The 18138-nt window shown below is 40.8% G+C and overlaps 1 protein-coding gene across 4 annotated transcripts in view; it reads right to left on the reverse strand.

The window, feature by feature from the left end:
* Window positions 1-2899: 2899 nt before the first annotated feature.
* Window positions 2900-18138, reverse strand: part of myh10 (myosin, heavy chain 10, non-muscle) — an 83598-nt gene continuing 68359 nt past the window's right edge. For all 4 annotated transcript variants that reach the window (XM_049479906.1, XM_049479905.1, XM_049479904.1 and 1 more), the window contains 16 exons: window positions 17348-17560; window positions 16781-16925; window positions 15395-15601; window positions 14229-14333; window positions 13989-14141; window positions 13650-13898; window positions 13078-13290; window positions 12219-12431; window positions 10838-10999; window positions 10575-10703; window positions 8942-9030; window positions 7747-7870; window positions 7360-7568; window positions 7149-7257; window positions 5975-6147; window positions 2900-5009 (listed from right to left, as the gene is read on the reverse strand). In XM_049479906.1, coding sequence (XP_049335863.1) covers window positions 4874-5009; window positions 5975-6147; window positions 7149-7257; window positions 7360-7568; window positions 7747-7870; window positions 8942-9030; window positions 10575-10703; window positions 10838-10999; window positions 12219-12431; window positions 13078-13290; window positions 13650-13898; window positions 13989-14141; window positions 14229-14333; window positions 15395-15601; window positions 16781-16925; window positions 17348-17560 — 2629 coding nt within the window. In that variant the 3' untranslated portion in view covers window positions 2900-4873. The remainder of the gene's footprint in view (window positions 5010-5974; window positions 6148-7148; window positions 7258-7359; window positions 7569-7746; window positions 7871-8941; window positions 9031-10574; window positions 10704-10837; window positions 11000-12218; window positions 12432-13077; window positions 13291-13649; window positions 13899-13988; window positions 14142-14228; window positions 14334-15394; window positions 15602-16780; window positions 16926-17347; window positions 17561-18138) is intronic.

The following is an 18138-nucleotide window of genomic DNA, read 5'->3' on the forward strand; positions in this document are numbered from 1 at the left end:
GCTTCAAGCGCTCTTCCAAACAAGGCAGAGCGAACGGGGTTCAGCTCACAGCAGCACCAGCAGGTACTTTTCCAATTAAATTTCATACAGACGTTATGTTTAATGTTATATTTCTTTTTTAAGTAAGTGTTTAACTCTAATAAGATGCTCATGTTAGCGGGGTGTGCTAAATATCCATGCTTAAATTATACTAGTTAGTTAGTGAACACTAACCTACCTAGTCAGTGAGTTAGCTAGTTTACCTAGGTCATCTGGTCAGTGAGTTAGTGGGTTAGCTAAGCTAGTTAGGTTACCTAGTCAGTGAGTTAGCTAGTTAACCGTAACCAGCACTTACTTGGCTTTACCCTGGGGCATAACCTAACTAGCTTAGCTAACCCACTAACTCACTGACCAGATGACCTAGGTTAAGTAGCTAGCTAACTTACTGACCAGATGACCTAGGTTAAGTAGCTAGCTAACTCACTGACTAGGTAACCTAACTAGCTTAGCTAACCCACTAACTCACTGACCAGATGACCTAGGTAAACTAGCTAACTCACTGACTAGGTAGGTTAGTGTTCACTAACTAACTAGTATAATTTAAGCATGGATATTTAGCACACCCCGCTAACATGAGCATCTTAATAGAGTTAAACACTTACTTAAAAAAGAAATATAACATTAAACATAACGTCTGTATGAAATTTAATTGGAAAAGTACCTGCTGGTGCTGCTGTGAGCTGAACCCCGTTCGCTCCGCCTTGTTTGGAAGAGCGCTTGAAGCTGGCGGGGTGGGCGTGGTCTGTCTCAGACGAGGGTTCAGGGTAGGTGACCAATAGAGATTAAAGGGGAACGCCTTCTTCTAAGCCCCGCCCACCCGTGAAAAGTGTGCCAAAAATCAGAACCAAAAAAATGAAGCAGAAGCAAAGGAGAGATTCCAGAAGCAAAAGTCTTTAGCAGCAAAATCCACAAAAATCCACAGAAAATCCAAAAAAATCCAAAAATGAAAGCAAAGACTGGCAAAATCCAAACTAAAATAATTTTCAAATAAGTGCAAAGAATAATAAAATAACCAAGTATATTTAAATATATATATTTGATATATATTTTTTTTCTTTTGAATTTGCAACATACATGTTTTACTTTTGATTCTTGAAAATTTTGATTGTGGATTTTATTTTTTTACGTAAAACTTTTGGCACAAAATTCACTCCATATGCTTGTTGCTCTGTTATAACATAAAATCCACAAACTATCAATCAAGGATCAAACTATTTAAGTGAATAAAAACAACATCAAACACAAGTAATAATATTAACTAAGAGGCTTAATTAGTATAAAATAAATAATTGTGAGCTGCTAAGAATGTAGCATTTCACAAAAAAAAAAACACTTGTCTTCAAAATGATGGCAGCGTTTCCACATCAATGACTACACTGCCTGTGTAGTGGCAGTAAATTGTAACTTCGTGGGTAACACAGTCGACATGCATTGTGGGAAATGTAGTTTTTGGTCAAAGCACGCTTCTGACCTATTTATTTTTAGACACTAAGACCTTTCAAGCTCTGGAGGGCCACATGAAAGAACGTGGCGGGCCACATTTTCGCCCTCAGGCCTCGAGTTTGACACATGTGCGGCGGAATCTTTAATCTAAAATTACCCATCCAGGATTTTTTTGGGGGGAAGTTGGGTTCTGAATATTCTGCAACCCCCGCTCCTGTGTTATTAACCCCCAGTGTTTTTCTTTACAGTTAATATGTTTTATAGGGGTTATTATGTGATATTTAAAGGGGTGTGGCAATGTGGTGATTGACAGCCAAAGGCAAGTTGACTGACAGGTCGCCTGAGAGTGTGAACGCGCACCGCCACTGTGGCTCAGTCGTGGAGCTCACAGTCAGATCTTTCTGATTTGGATTTTACTGTTAAAATTACATTTCTGAAGTAAAGCAACGGCTTGTTCAGCAGTTTACTGTTTTTCGGTAAGTGGATAATTTCCCTCCATCAATTCATTAGTATTCATACTTTGTTCTTCTCCCTAATTTTAGTATCTAGGTTAGGTTTTTAACCTAGCTAGGTACTTCCCGCAAGCTAACTAGTTAACTAGGTTAGCCAACTCAGGTTAGCCAAGTTAAGTAACTTGTTTTGTAAAAATGATGATGAAATGCAAAGAGTAATTGAGGGGGAGGGCAGGGTTTGGGCAGTCACACGGCCCCGCCTCCCACCTCTGCTGCACCAGTTCTGGCTCCAGTTTGCCCTTACTGCGCAATCACACGCAAGACGGCAGCTTCCATTGGCCATATTTTGGCTTCAAAACGCCATAATGACAGTGAATGTGGACGTCCTGTCCATACTTATATACAGTTTATGGTTTAAACACGGAGTTCTACATTACCTGTGGTGAGTTAAATTACTGCTGAGATGAGTTTAAACAGGCTTCACTCCTTTATTAAACACTAACATGAGGCTAGTTTGGCATAACTACGGATGAAGTTCTCATGAGACGGTTTATAATATGACTCTTGCCATGGTAGAAGTTACTGAACAGCGTCTTTCACTGGATTGTGGAGATTCAGCCTGGCCCAACTTGGCAACCCAATGTAGCGCCGTGGCTGGGGAGGGGCGGGTGGAGCAGACTACTCTCTGTGATGTTTTGAAATTGGACTGCTCCAGCTATTTCACACGCTCGCTCTGATTTCCTTTAAAGTGAATAGATAAAAGGAAGAAGATTTTTGAAAAAGTGCAGAATAAGACTTGTGAGATGTGGGATAGAGTAATAGAAGAAAGAGATTGAGACTTTTCTTACGCTGGTTTATTTAGGTAAGACTAGTGATGAGAGTCATTTCGAAAGACATCTTTAAACCCTTTCTTCCCCAAAACCTTGTGGAGCGTCTTCACAAAAGAAGCACGGCATAAACAAACACCGGGTTTTCTTCTATAATGAAGCTTTTATTTTTTTTTCCTTTACAAAAAAAATCATCACTGTCTAGAAATACAGTAACAGTATACAAGAGAAAAGGAGAGATATAGTTGTAGTCGAGTGTCTGGTCGTCAACAGCCAGTCCAATAATAAGAGCGATAACAATAGCAATAATAATAATAATAATAATAATAATGATGATAATTGTAATAATGGTAACTAGATCGTTGGGGGTAGTAAAGCTTTTACCACGGAATCCTGCATCTTCCTCTGCAGCAAACACAGGGGGCTCCTACATATAACACTGAAGCTGGCCCATAGCTCACACACAGAATAGCAGGGAAGAGGGATGTATAACAGATATGATTCAAAGCACAGTAAAAGAAACAAAAATAAAATGGGAGAGAAACAAGAATAAAAAAAACGCATTTAGGTTTATGTAGTGTTGCCTTTTATTATTCTTAATTTAATTAGCCAGTTTTGCCTTCATGTTAACGTTGCACTTGTATACACACACACACACCACTATAGATGTACAATGCATTTATTGGTGGATATTTTTCTTCATTAGTGACTAAGGCACTTTTTAAAGAAACATTAACTTTAAAATACTACTATTGGAGCAGGTGAGTAGATGATTTAATTCATCCTTCCTTACAATACTGATTTTTATTGATATACTAGCGTCAGCAGCTCCTTCAGCAACACTGTGTAGTGGCACTGCTTTTTTCAATTTGGGTTTAAAATGAATGAAATGAAGAGTGCCTGTGAATAAACCATGCATTCACTTGTCTAGTGTTCCAGTCACTGATTGAGATGAATCCTTCATTTTCTGTAGGGTTTTTTTTCCCTTAAGCACTTTGTTTATAAAGTCTAAAGAAGCAGCGAATGGTTTCTTTTTTCCTTCACATACGTGATGAGAATTCTTCCAGAGAAAACCTTCATTAAAAAAAAAAAACAAGTAGTACAGCTTCACCAGTACACATCGTTTCTCTGTGTGCACATTCTCCCAAAACGTACGACATACACCTTCCAGTTTGAGTGGCCTCTTATGGCTTTTAGTAAATATGTGCAGTTACCAAGCGCTTTGCAGTTACATCCAATTTCATCAGCATCAAATACCGTCACATCGCGCTCCTGAATACTTTTAGCAGATCTTCCAAAAATCGACTTGAACAGAAATGATTGCAGGTGCTTGTCTTAAGTTTTCTCATCTATTTTGTACCAAAGCTGAAGCGGAAGATTTTTCACAGTTTTTTTTTTTTCTCGCTTAGTTTTCCAGTCTGATTCAAAGCAGCTGCAGGTCCAGCCAGCCTGAAAGTCGTGTACTTTTCCTAGTGTTAAACATGAGCGCAGTCTGTGCAGCCAAGTCTTCGTACGCTGAATCAACGTCTTGTTTGGGTCTCCAGTCGTAAGTTTAACGTATAACTTGCGGTCCGAGCTTCAGCTAAGCAGTGGTTTCACCATTATTTGCTGAACTAGGGCTCCAATTGCTCTGCAGCTGCTCGTGTGTGAACGTGTTTGTCCGTGAGTGCACACAACAACAAACGCCACATATAAAATGCACTTATGAACCTATATAGTGTTTCATCTTAAGCAATTATTCTCAAGGCTAACATTACAATAAATCACTAATTTAGAAGAAAGAAAACGTCCACTCGACCTTGAAGCTTCGCCATGTTTGAGTAAGGCAGAGTTGAGGTTCCCTTGATATAAAAGGGAATGACTGAGTGATTAGTGTTTATTTAATGTAGTGTAGTGTAGTGTGTGTGTGTGTTTGTGTGTGTAATCATCCTCATGCTTGTTGCAGCACAGGCCTGTAGAGAAAGGAGTTGCACAATGAATAGTGATGTGCATTAACATGTTTGAAAAAGTGTGTGTGTGTCTGGGACTGGGGTGAGTGAGGGTTTCTGGCGTGCTGTTTTGGGGGGTTCAGGGTGTATAAGCACTGCAGGACCACAGAGGGGCGCTGTAGTGTTACTCGGTTGGGGTAGGCTGGGTCTCGTTCACGTCGCTGGCTTTGCTGTCGGCGTCGTCATCAGAAACTTCACCCTCCATCTGCAGCTGCCTGCGGCCGGAGCGACCTGAGGGGAAGCTGACCTGCCCTCCGCGCCTGCAGAGTGAAGAAACACACAAATACACACTTTACACTTGAACATTCACACTCTCAGACTGCAGAACATTTTTATAAATGTTTTTATATAATTTTTTATATAATATTTTTGACTTTATGAAAATAAAGAACTTGAAGTCACTTATCTACCAATACAGAGTCCTTATCCGATACTTTGGCAATACAGTAAAAAAAGGTTAAGGTTAATTTTTTTATTCTTATTTTTTAGTAATTATTGAAACAACAGTATTAAAAATTTTATCTAAATGATTTCCCTTAAATTCCCTAAAATTAATAATGAGGATTGTGATGATTTTTTTTATGCTGGTAGTTCTGTATTTTTGGTAGGGAGACTTTTTTGTTAGTTTATTATAATATCTCAGGGTCGTTTTAATAATTTTTAATTAGAATATTGTAATGTGTGTGCTGAGATACTGATTTTAAATAAAAGCTTTAATGGAGAAAATAAACATTAGTGTAGCTGCAAATATTGCATTTTATTTTATATTATTTTATTAAGTGTGAGTGTGTGAGTGAGCACTTGAAATCAGTCAATTTGGAGGAAAATGAAATGTGGATAAAAGTAGAGGATGGCTCAATATGTAGCTTGCTAAATTGGCCTCTGTGCTAACCAGCTATACAGTGCAACAGAACGAGAGGCTAAGAACACACACATGGGCATTCTCACTGCAAGCGTGCAGCAAAGTCTGTAGTGAAAATGTAAATTAACAACAATGTTACATTTCTCACAAATCAGGGCACCAGATTATTCCACACATTCTGATTCTTTGAAAAGTATGAGATTGATTCTGATTTCCGGTCACATGATCGGATCGGGAATATTCCAAGTTTTTATACATCTGTAATAAATTCAGTTTATTAATTTTGCAAACAGTTAATTTTTTTGTTTAGAAGGGATTTTTGAAATTGGTCATTTTGTGTGTGTGTGTGTGTGTGTGTGTTACCTGAGGCGGTTCTTTAGTGCGTTGACCTCCCGGCTCAGTCCCTCACTAGCCTCTGTTGCGTCATCCAGCTCCCTCTGCAGTTTCCTGCGGGAGGCATTAGCACGCGTTGCTTCTTCCTCTGCCTCCTCCAGTTGCCGCTTCAGCTGCTTCATGCGGGAGTTGGCCTTCTCCATCTAAACACATCCAATCACCACACTATTAGCTGCTCAACTGAAATCAGGGTGTTTTACTTATTCCCACCAGTGGCCAAATTAGTGTTTCTCAAAAGTACAGTCAACACTGGCCAACTGCTTCTGCTGGCTGGTTGTGATATGATGTGTAGCTTCACCTATCTTCATAGGTATCGATGACACCTCTGAAAAAGGGCTTACCATGCCCCCATTTTAAGTCAGTATAGAGTCCAAATATCATTTCAAACTTTTAATGAATTGTCACAAGTGTGTGCTGACTCTCACAGCAGCAGCTTGGAGGTTAAACTAGACTATGATAACTGTAGAAAACAGCAAAACAGAGTTGTATAAAGTAGACTGCATGTTTAGTGTTCAAATATTTATATTTACACTGGACATACTGGGTATTGAGTGTAACCTTCATTTAGAATCTACTACAAACTCGGTGAAGGAGATCTAAGACATGCTTGGTCTGGAAAAAGTGGGCAGGCAAAGTAGGCAAACTCTCAGACTCTGGTTGCAGATTTTGGTTTCAAATCTGACATGGCGGATATTTTTTGCATCATTTGTGTAGAACAAGAAGAAATGGAAATGTGGCATCCATGTTATATACATTCACTTGGTGTGGCACTCATAGGTTGCTGGTGCAATGTGTCAAATATTGTGAGACTGTGTGGCTCTACACACAACCACAAATTTACCAATTGGAGAATAGCACAACTAAACATCCACCAATAGGAGAACATCCTGAGCAAAATTGCACAAACAGTGGAATGGTACAGCTAGATATACACCAGTAGGAAAATGCTACAGCTTAACATTTACCAATAGGAAACCACTTAAGCACAAGGTTTTGGCTCGTCAGCACTGTCTTAGCACCATAAACCTGCAATGCTCTGCTGTATTAGTCCTGTTTCCCACCTGTTCTTTAGTATAGATTAGCCTTTTGCTAAAAATGCTTGTGTGTGTGTGTGTGCGTTAGGTCTGCTCTGCTGAACACAAACCTGCTCTTTGTACTGGTCAGCATGGCGACGCTCGTCCTCCACCTGCATGAACACTTCTTTTAGCTTCTTCTCAGTACGCCGCACAATCTTGTTAGCTGCTGCCCGCTCCCTGCCACCAGGAAAAAAAGTTTTTTGTTCGGTCAATTGGGCTTTTTTGGACTTTTTTTTTGGACAAGCAGCATGATCCAATCCAAGCTCATTCTGTACTCACTTGGCCTCCTGCTCCAGCTGCTCCTCCAGCTGCAGGATTTTGGCCTCCAGGGCAGAGATAGTGGCTTTAAATTTGGATTTGACAGATCCCTCCAGCTCCTGCAGTTTGGCTTTGAGATCTTTGTTCTGTCTCTCCAGCTGCTGCCTGGCATTCTCGCTCTTCTGGGCCGTGCTGCGCTCTCCAGCCAGCTCTGTAGTCAGGGTGTCCACCTGCAGACAAAAACCCACAATAGATCACCATCTAGGAAAAGAAGCTAATTTGCTGTGTTTCATTTAAAGCAGACGGTTCTACACGAAACAGTTGAATACCACAGATGAGACAGTGTGTTACAGAGGGCCCAACTGTAGGACTGTACTTGCGGAGTATAAAAGGGATTGTGTGTTGTACCTGCATGGAGGTCTTGCGGAATCGGTCATTGAGTAGCTCCATGTTGCTCTGTTCCTCCTCCAGCTCCTCCTCCAGCTGAGCAATTCGAGCCTCCAGCCTGCGCTTCTCATCCAGCAGAGCCGACCTAACACACACCATGTAAATCATTTAGTTATCCATGAACTTCATAACGCAGGAATGATATCAGTACCTCTGATAACACTTTCGAAATATTTTGTGTGGCCATATACACATCAATATCGTATCGCTGTATATACATAAACTCATTGTATGGAAGTGTCCTTATTAGTGGTGTCAATCGATTAAAAGACTGAATCAAATTAATATTAATATTTTGTGAATAACTGCGATTTAACTGCATTAGCTCTTGTTAAGATCTTATGGTAAGATCTCATTTTTATATTTTTTTTCTCCAATTTGTATCCCATTTTCTCCCCAACTTACAAGGCCAATTACCCAACCCACTCTTTAGGACTCCCCCCATCACTAGTGATGCTGCAACACCAGGAGGGTGAAGACTAAACACATGCCTCCTCTGATACATGTGAAGTCAGCCACTGAGTCTCTTCGAACTGCTGATGATGCAGCATTGCCGAGTAGCATCACAGCGCACTCGAAAAAAAGCGCAGCGACTCGGTTCTGATACATCAGCTCACAGACGCCATGTGCCGATCGACATCACCCTTTGGAGTGATATGGGGAAAGGTTGCCATCTACCCTTCCAGAGAGAGCAAGGCCAATCGTGCTCTCTCAGGGCTACTTGGCTAAGCGCTGCCACTATGATCAGAAGATCTCCTCCATCAAATCCTGTCCATGTAGTTTGCCATTGGCTAATGGCAAACTACATGGACAGGATTTGATGGAGGCGATCTTCTGATCATAGTGGCAGCGCTTAGCCCGCTGGACCACTGAGAGCCCTGATCTTATGTTTCTATAGAGTTTTAATTGTAAATAAAATAGATAAAAGAATGGAGCTAGGTACAGCATACCTTCAAACATTTATTTTATTTATTTAAGTCAGAGCTGTATGTATGCTGAACCTGGTCTGTCTCCGGAGTGTTACAACTAGACACCGCACACCGGGGGATGTCTCCTATGTCACTGTGTTGTTCAATCCACTCCTGTGCGACTTACAGCTCTCTCTCTCTCTCTCTCTCTCTCTCACTCCTGTGTGTAAAGAGGGTGGTAAACTCACTTCCCAGAAGCGCTGTTGGAGATTTCATCCGCCAGCTCGTCCCTCTCCTGCTCTGCATGACGCCTCGCTCTCTCTGAAGCAGCCAGGTCCTTCACACCCACAGACAGTGGTAAATCAGTGATTAAAAGAGCATGTAAAAGGATGTGTACATGTGTGTATGCTCAGTGTGCAGGCCTGTCATGATAAGAAATTTGTATGGACGATATATATATCGTCCCAGAAATGACTGCGATAAATTATATTTTCATTTAAAGACCAATAAATGCCACTGATATCATGATAATATAATAGCATCACAAAGCATTCATACCCTTTTAAAAGAGCAAAATTGTATACTTTTCTCTTAATTTACTGCAGTCCACACTGTGTGTATAGAGTCACAGTTATTGATATGTTATATATGTGAACAATAGGGGTATGTCAAGATCCTGTGACACGAGATCTCAAGATTAAAACAAGACAATATTTCTTGTTAAACAGACAGTTAGTGCCCATAGGCCTCAACTGATTCCAGAAAACATAGACATGCTGATATTCTTGAAAAACAACATGACTATCATAGGCAGTTGTACTAATCCCTTAGCTCTGTACTGTACTCTGTTTGCACTTTAAAGGAGAACTCTATATACATATACATAGACATATACATATACATACATATACTCCACATAGCGTAGTCTGCCTTGTTTTAAATGTCAAGGCTCTCCGGATTCTAGAAAGGAGGTGTGGAGCTACTTTGAGCCTGGATACTGGTGTAAAAATTAATTTATCGGGGGAAATTATGCCCTGTTTCACCCACTGGATCTCGGAACGCTGTGGGAGAATGAAGGTGTGCTATTCATCAAAAGGTAAGTACTTATGTTTTACTAGACCAAAAGTCCAGTTTACATCAGAGTTCTACTTTAAGCATAGTCTTAATATGACTGGTTATGGTTATACAGAGGTAAGTTCCTCAGGAGACTCAGGAGAAAAAAAAAACAGAAATCATAGGCTCAATGACAGGTTGTGGTTGCACTTATTGTTCACACTTGTATTTTTATTTATATATATATATATTTTTTTTTATAGACTTAATTTGTGAGAGAAACCAATGTGTTTGTGTTATATGATTTTGTCAAATAAAACTATTTTTCAAGTCATTTTTTTATTTTTAAAATTCTCTTTAAAATATTTTTAAATCTCATCTCATCTGGCCTCGTGAGATGAGTGTCTCGTCACACCCCTAGTGAACAAACGTACAAATTAACACAATAGACGATATCACTATTATCAAATATTAGGCCAGTGTGAAATCTGTGTAAACAGAGATATAAAGGACACTTCCAACAACACAACAAATCTCTCCAGTTTCATTATGTGTCAAAGCTTTTTTAGGGTACAGTGATGATCTGATAAGATGTGGGGCCTGTTGCACTGAATATGGATGTGATTTCTGCCAATCACTTTGTGTCTGTTAGGCTAGAATTGTCTGTACAAACACTGCTGGTCACTGTCCACTGTGTAATGCCAGTACACACAGGACTCTGTGGATCAAGGATGGTTTATACCTGAACTACTTTATAAATATAAATGTCTCACCCATCTGGCACCCATTCTCAGACCTCAGTCCAACTTGGCATGTTAGTGTACATACCTCCTGCAGCTGTAGGATCTCTGCCTCGAGGCTCTTCAGCTTCTTCTCATTTTCTTTTGACTGAGCGAAAATTTCATCTCGAGAAGAGCGGGCCTCCTCCAGCTCCCTCTGATAGTCCTTCATCTGAGCCTGAGCAGCAAACAAATACACCCACACCTCAGTCAGAGTCCAACTACTCACTTATTTATTTTTTAATCTCAAAAGGTGTGAGATGCTGCATCTAAATCTCAGATTGTGGGTCTGAGTTGCATGTGCAGCATTACCTGGAGTTTGCGCAGCTGTTTGATGGCCTCATCCCGGGCTTTGTTAGCCGCTTCAATCTGAGCCTCGACGTCCTTCAGGTCCATTTCCAGCTTCTTCTTAGCCGCCACCGCCAGTGCCCGCTGCTTCCTCTCGTCCTCCAGCTCAGCCTCCATCTCACGCACCTGTGGCACAGGTCAAAAAATGTCAGAAATGAGGATGATACTAGAGCAGAAAGACTTTATGGGGCAGTTTCCCAAACAGGGATTTAGCCTAGTCTTGGACTAATACAGCATTTTGATAATGATGGATAATTTTTGATTAAAGAACAATCTAGTATATACCTAGACGTAAAGGTGAACTCTGGTGTAAAATTGACTTTAGTATAGTAAAACATGATCAAGAGTATTAATCTTTATAGAATAGCCCACCTCCGCTTTTCTGCAGCTTTCTGAGATCCAGTAATTTTGTGCTTTTTGCTCAGCACTCTACAACAGCTGCTTCAGGGCAGATAAATCGCTTTTTACACTGTTATTCAGGCTCAAAGAAGCTCCACACCTCAATGGATGGTAGAATCCAGAGAGCTTTAATATTTAAATCGAGCCATTAATCACTTAAAAAGTGCACAAGAAGATTATTAAAAACCACCGTTTACAACATATAGCGTATCCTTATCTCTGAGCACCGCCATCACTTTACTGATCATGACTTTACTTTTTTACATTTTTTCCATTTTCTCCCAAATTTACATGGCCAATTACCAAACCCACTCATTAGGACTCCCCCAATCACTAGTGATGCCCCAACACACCAGGAGAGCTAACACATGCCTCCTCTGATACATGTGTAGCCAGCCTACTCATAGTGGCAGCGCTTTAGACCGCTGGACCACTTGGTGCCATCATGACTTTATTTTAAGCACCCGGAGATTAGGATACGATAAGTTTTTTTTTTTTTTAAAAAAGGTTAATACAAAAACAAAAACACAAACATAACTAACAGACAAAAAGAAAACAGCAACGCTGAGCATTCATCATTCTTAATGCCTCGATTTAAATATCAGAGCTCTCTGGATTCCACCAGTGAGGTGTGGAGCTACTTTGAGCCTGAATAACGGTGTAACGGTGCAATTTATCTGCAGGGGCAAGTGGATGCCCCAAAGCGCACAAAATTACTGCATCTCAGAAAGCTGCTGGAGAGCAGTGCTGTACAGTTCAACAAAAGTTAGAACTCTTCATTATATTATACAACACCAAAATTCAATTTTACACAGGAGTTCTCCTTTAATCCCTCTCTGGAAAACCAACCCTTAAAAGTTCATTCTCTAAATGAGACTTAACCTTACTGAAGAGTTAAGGGCTAAATATCTGGGATGATTCAAGGTGAATTATCTTTAGGACTCACCTGTTTGACCAGAAGCCTTTTCTTCTCATCGTTCTGCTCATCTCTGGCCTGCAGATCACGCTCAAACTGGGCTTTCATGGCCTGCATGTTGACCTCCAGACGCAGCTTGGCATCCTCTGTGGCCTGAAGCTCGTCCTCCAGTTCCTCCAACTGTGTGCGCATTTCCTCCACCTGCTGCTCCAGCGTACGCTTCGACTTCTCCAGCTCATGAACCTGACCACACAAAGCACAGCTTAATTCAACAGTTTAATCACCTTTACCCTGTGAGGAAATGAGAACACAACATAAAGAAGAATCAATACTGAAACAACTGGTTTTAGACCACAATCATTTATTGTCCTGACTGACAGTTCTGCTGGAAACAGGAGAGTTGAGGTGCACATTAAATTCTGCCGTGATTTGGGCAGCCGTGGTTTTATGTTTTTTGATACAATCCATCCTTTCAGACAGCTTCCTCTTGCATCCACAGTTAATCCTGTTGGATGTGGTTGGTTCTTCTTGGTGATATGCTGATATTACCCTGGATACCGTGGCTCTTGATGCATCACAAAGACTTGCTGTCTTGGTCACTGATGCTCCAGCAAGACGTGCACCAACAATTTGTCCTCTTTTGAACTCTGGTATGTCACCCATAATGTTGTGCGCATTGCAATATTTTGAGCAAAACTACGCTCTTACCCTGCTAATTGAACCTTCACACTCTGCTCTTACTGGTGCAATTAATCAAGATTGGCCACCAGGCTGGTTCAATATAGCCATGAAGCCTCCCACACTAAAATGACAGGTGTTTCAGTTTCATTGTCCAACCCCTGTACATCACAATAAATAAGAAACTATAGTTTATCACTCAGTAACTCACATTCTTTCCCACATCATCCTTTGAGCTCATCAGATCTTCCATCTCGGCCCTCAGCTGCTTATTCAACCTCTCAAACTCCTCTTTAGCTTCCAGAGCTTCATCCAGAGCTCGGGCCATGGACAGAGCCTTTGTCTCCTTCTCTCGAGCTTCAGCTTCTGCGCGGTCACGTTCTTCAGCATAGCGAGCAGACACACTCTTCTCCTCCGCCAGCATCTAGAACATAGACACAAGCAAACAAACACATACAAAATAACATAAAATATAAAGTTATCCAAAAGCAGTGTGTAAGACTGGTGGAGAAGAACTAAGATGCCAAAATGCATGAAAACTGTGATCAAATTGTGGTCTAAAAGCTCTGCATCTTGTTTGTTATTTCAGCCATTTTTATTTGGAATTTGGGAGAAATGTTGTCTGTAGTTTATAGAATAAAACAACAATGTTATTTTACTTAAACATATACCTATAAACAGAGAAACTGATTCAGAAACTGAAGTGGTCTCTTATTTTTTTTTTCCAGAGCTGTACATTTGTAATGTGTATATATGAAACAAAAGAGCCCCTCAGTGTTTAACCTGGTCAAATTTCTTCTGCTTCTTCTCCAGGTTGGAGACGATCTGTCTCTGGTGGTCCAGATCCACCATCAGGTCATCCAGTTCCTGTTGCAGCCGGGTTTTGGTCTTCTCCAGCTTGTCAAAGGCCATAGCCTTCTCTTCCAGCCTCTGATTGGTAGCCTCAACGTCCTTCTGCAACTTCCGCTTGACCTCCTCCAGACCCTCCACGACTCCTGAGTCATCCTCCAGCTTCTTTTTCGTCTCGCACAGCTGCAGAAACACACGACTTGACATCAGATGCAAGATACAAGATAACATGCTTTAGGGGTTTGTATTGTGTGCGCGTGCGTGTGCCTGTACCTGTGCCTGCAGGGTTGCCAGTTGTTTCTCCAGGTTTCTGCGAGCCTCCTCCTCCTCCTCCTGTTGCTCCAGCAGATTATTCTTCTCCTCCTCCAGCTGGCGGATACGGGTGCTGAGGTTCAGCTTCTGGCGGGTTTCCTCCTGCAGAAGCTCCTGCATATCGAACACACAGATTTAAAGCCTCGATCAGGAGTCTTAGTCAGAGCACAGTTACAGTAAACTGGGTGCTCTGGGTGTTACCTGTGTGTCCTGCAGCTGGCTCTCCAGGCTGGAAGAGTCTTTTGCCAGCTTTATTCCCTTCTTTTCTGCGTCCTCCAGCAGAGCAGACACGTTCTCCAGCTCAGTCTGCGTACACAGGTGTATACAATGTATAACGTAAAACACGAGACGTTATCGTGATCAAATCCTGCAATAAATGACTAAATCGCACTATAAGGTGCACTAAAAATCTTATAATTTTCCCAAAAATCGCCAGTGCGCCTTTTAATCGGTCAGGTTGTAAGAAGCAGTAAAGCTACTCTGCTGAACTGCAGTGTTAAACAAGAGTTTCAGTTTAGTTCTCCAGCAGTATTAGCATTAGCCGCTAACCGCTCTAGGTCTTTGGCCGCCCAGATGGAGTATTATCGCCCTGTAGGCTGCTGCTATCCCTGGCAAGCACTACTGGAGCAGCATTAGCATTACCATTACCCGCTAAACGTGCCAAGCGCTAGCTCTTTGGCCATTCAGAGGTAAGTATTATTGGCCTGTAGCCTGCTGCTATCCCCAGCTAGCACTGCTGGAGCAGCATTAGCATTACCATTACCCGCTAACCGTGCTAGCTTTTTGGCCAAATCAGAGGTAAGTATTATCGGCCTGTAGGCTGCTGCTATACCTGGCAAGCACTGCTGGAGCAGCATTAGCATTATCATAACCCGCTAACCGCACTAAGCGCAAGCTCTTCGGCCGTTCAGAGGTAAGTATTATTGGCCTGTAGCCTGCTGCTATCCCCAGCTAGCACTGCTGGAGCAGCTTTAGCAGTACCATTACCGCTAACCATGCTGGCCAAATCAGAGGTGAGTATTATCGGCCTGTAGGCTGCTGCTATCCCTGGCAAGCACTGCTGGAGCAGCATTAGCATTAGCCTCCAATCTGGAAATATAAGCTTACTATAAATAAATAGAAGCACTTTTTATTTATTTTTATTTATTTATTTATTTTTAATTATAATTTTGTTTACTTAGCTTAGCTTAGCTTAGCTTAACAGGTCTCGCCACCTGCTGAATTAGAAGGAAAACATTACGACACCCATGTGTTGTATGTATTAAATTAAACTAGAAAACAGACGTTCATTGATAGTGCTCCTTATAATCCGGTGCGCCTTACAGTGTGAAAATTACAGTAAATATAAATCAGATTATGAATCAGACCTGTAGTTTGTGAGAGCGCTCAGCTAGCTCCCCCTTGGTCCGTTCTCCTTCAGTGACACGAGCCAAAACTTCCTGCAGCTGAGCTTCCAGCTTCTTCCGCTTGTGCTCCGAGTCAAGTTTGCTCTGCTGCAGAGCCTTCACCTCTGTAACCAGCTCCTTATTATCCCCCTCCAGAGTCTGCTTACTCTTCTCCAGGTTCGCCTTAAACTGTAAACACACAAACAATCTGTCAGACAGAGGAATTATATCATTTAATGATTTTTATACCATCATACTTTCTAAAGTGACATTCAATAAGTTTGGGGGAAATGGATACCTTTCGGGTGAGAATGTGTAATTACACAGAGCATGTGAAAGAGCACATTTAATGCATGTTAATGTGAATAAATTGCTGTGTGTGAAATTGTGTTTTTGATTATATTAGTGTTTATTTTGTTCGTTTATAAAATACGGTCAAAATGTAGAAGCAATTTCATTCAAATATTGAACTACTAAACCACTCTGCACAGATGGTTGTGCCATGGCACTGATACTCAAATATTTATACTACAGGTGCTGGTCAACGAATTAGAATAATTTGAAATAGTGCAATCATGAAATTCTTTGAATGCATTTTTTGTGCAGAAAGCAAATCAGGTGTTCACAGCACCTGTCCTACTCGTTAGACTAATCACAGAACTCGTTACCTGGAAAAAAAATTGCTCAGCTGAGCTTTCCAAAAGGCCCATTTAGGCCATTTAACTGTGACACTGTTGTTTTATTGAATTCAAATTATTCTAATTCGTTGACCAGCACCTGTACATACACAAACATACATATACAACTCTGGAAAAAATAAAAGAGACCGTTTCAGTTTCTGAATCAGTTTCTCTGATTTTGCTATTTATAGGTAAAAGTTTTAGTAAAATAAACATTGTTGTTTCATTCTTTAAAACTACAGAAAACATTTTCTCCCAAATTCCAGACAAAAATATTGTCATTTAGAGCATTTAAAGAATTCGCTGAAATAACAAAAGATGCAGAGCTTTCAGACCTCAAATAATGCAAAGAAAACAAGTTCATATTCGTAAAGGTTTAAGAGTTCAGAAATCAATATTTGGTGGAATAACTCCGTTTTCAATCACAGTTTTCATGCATCTTGGCATGATCTCCTCCACCAGTCTTACACACTGCTTTTGGATAATTTTGTGGCACTCCTGGTGCAAATATTAAAGCAATTCAGCTCGGTTTGATGGCTTGTGATCATCCATCTTCCTCTTGATTATATTCCAGAGGTTTTTAATTTTGTAAAATCAAAGAAACTCATTTTTAAGTGGTCTCTTATTTTTTTTCCCAGAGCTGTTTACATATATAAGTGTGGGTGAATTTGAGTGTTGAACAGCTGACCCTCTTGGCCTGCTCCAGTTGCTCGGAGAGCTCCTCCAGAGCTGTCCCGTGCCTCTGCCTCATCTCCTGGATTTGGGACTCATGGTTTCTGGTCTCTTCATCAATCGCCTTCTTCAGTTCAGCCACTTCCTGCTCTCTCTTTGTCCTGTGGAAGAAATACAAAATAATCATATTAACATTGCCATAACAAAAGTATTACATACTTTTGATACACATATACATTTAAATATTATTGGGAATTACAGCATTTCTAATCCAATAATGCAGAACATGCTGATGAAGTTTATGTAAATTATAAACACCACAATAAAGCAATTTTTAAACTCTTCAAGCCAACTGGTTTGTTACTGTGTTACCTGTTTTTTGCATTATTCCCTACAGGGTTCAAAAACTATTTAGAACAAACAGTAATCATTTTGAATTTCCTATAAAAACTATCAATAAAAATAAGTAATAACTGACCATTTCCTTTTGTCTCTACTATTTTAGACAAGGCACTAACTAACAAACGTATTTGTGTGGTTCCACCCACTTTCTGCAGACCCTGATGTGGGTCTTGTGGTGTACCTAAGCTCTTGCTGAGCGGCTGTGGTGTCCAGTGTGTCCTCCAGCTCGGTCTTCAGCGCCTCCAGCTCTTCACTAAGATCCCGTTTCAGTTTCTCTGCTTTGTTTCGAGCAGCTTTCTCAGACTCCAGATCCTCCTGCAGCTCAGCTAGTTGTGACTGCATCTCCCGGACCTGTTTCAGAGCGTTGTTCTTCTGAGCCACCTCCTCATCACCCCTGTTACACAAATATACACACACATGAGATTCTTCAAATCTGACACACAATTAAAGTGAAAGTTTGGATAAATTTACATCCTTATCCTGAAATGTAGTCCATCACAAGGCTCTAGAATACATTTTGCACTGGTGCATCAACATTTTTGACCGCATTACATTTAGCAGTTTTAAAGGGTCACTTTTACAACATTGTGTTGCTGTTGTCTGAGTTGCATGGGACTTCGGGAAGCTTTAGGAAACTAATTGATATTCATTTTATGGTTGATTCTCTCCTCCCATCTACGTTTTTTTTGAGGCATGTGTTTGTGTGATTTTTATCCGACGTTAGTGATAGAGAGTAACATATTTTATGGAGGGGCTTCAAACTGAACATCTCATGGCTCAGTGTCGTATGGATTATCCTCCACTGCAGTCACCTTCCCTTCAGATGGCCAACTCCTGTAGTTTGTCCTCACGATATAGCTAACAATTATATCATGATATATTTTTACATTTAGGTTGATGAAATATAATTTCGATTTCAATATGAACAGTATAAATGCCACCGCCTGTGGTGCATATAATCACACACTGGCA

This window comes from Astyanax mexicanus, chromosome 5 (assembly GCF_023375975.1).
Source record: "Astyanax mexicanus isolate ESR-SI-001 chromosome 5, AstMex3_surface, whole genome shotgun sequence".
Lineage (NCBI taxonomy): Eukaryota > Metazoa > Chordata > Actinopteri > Characiformes > Acestrorhamphidae > Astyanax > Astyanax mexicanus.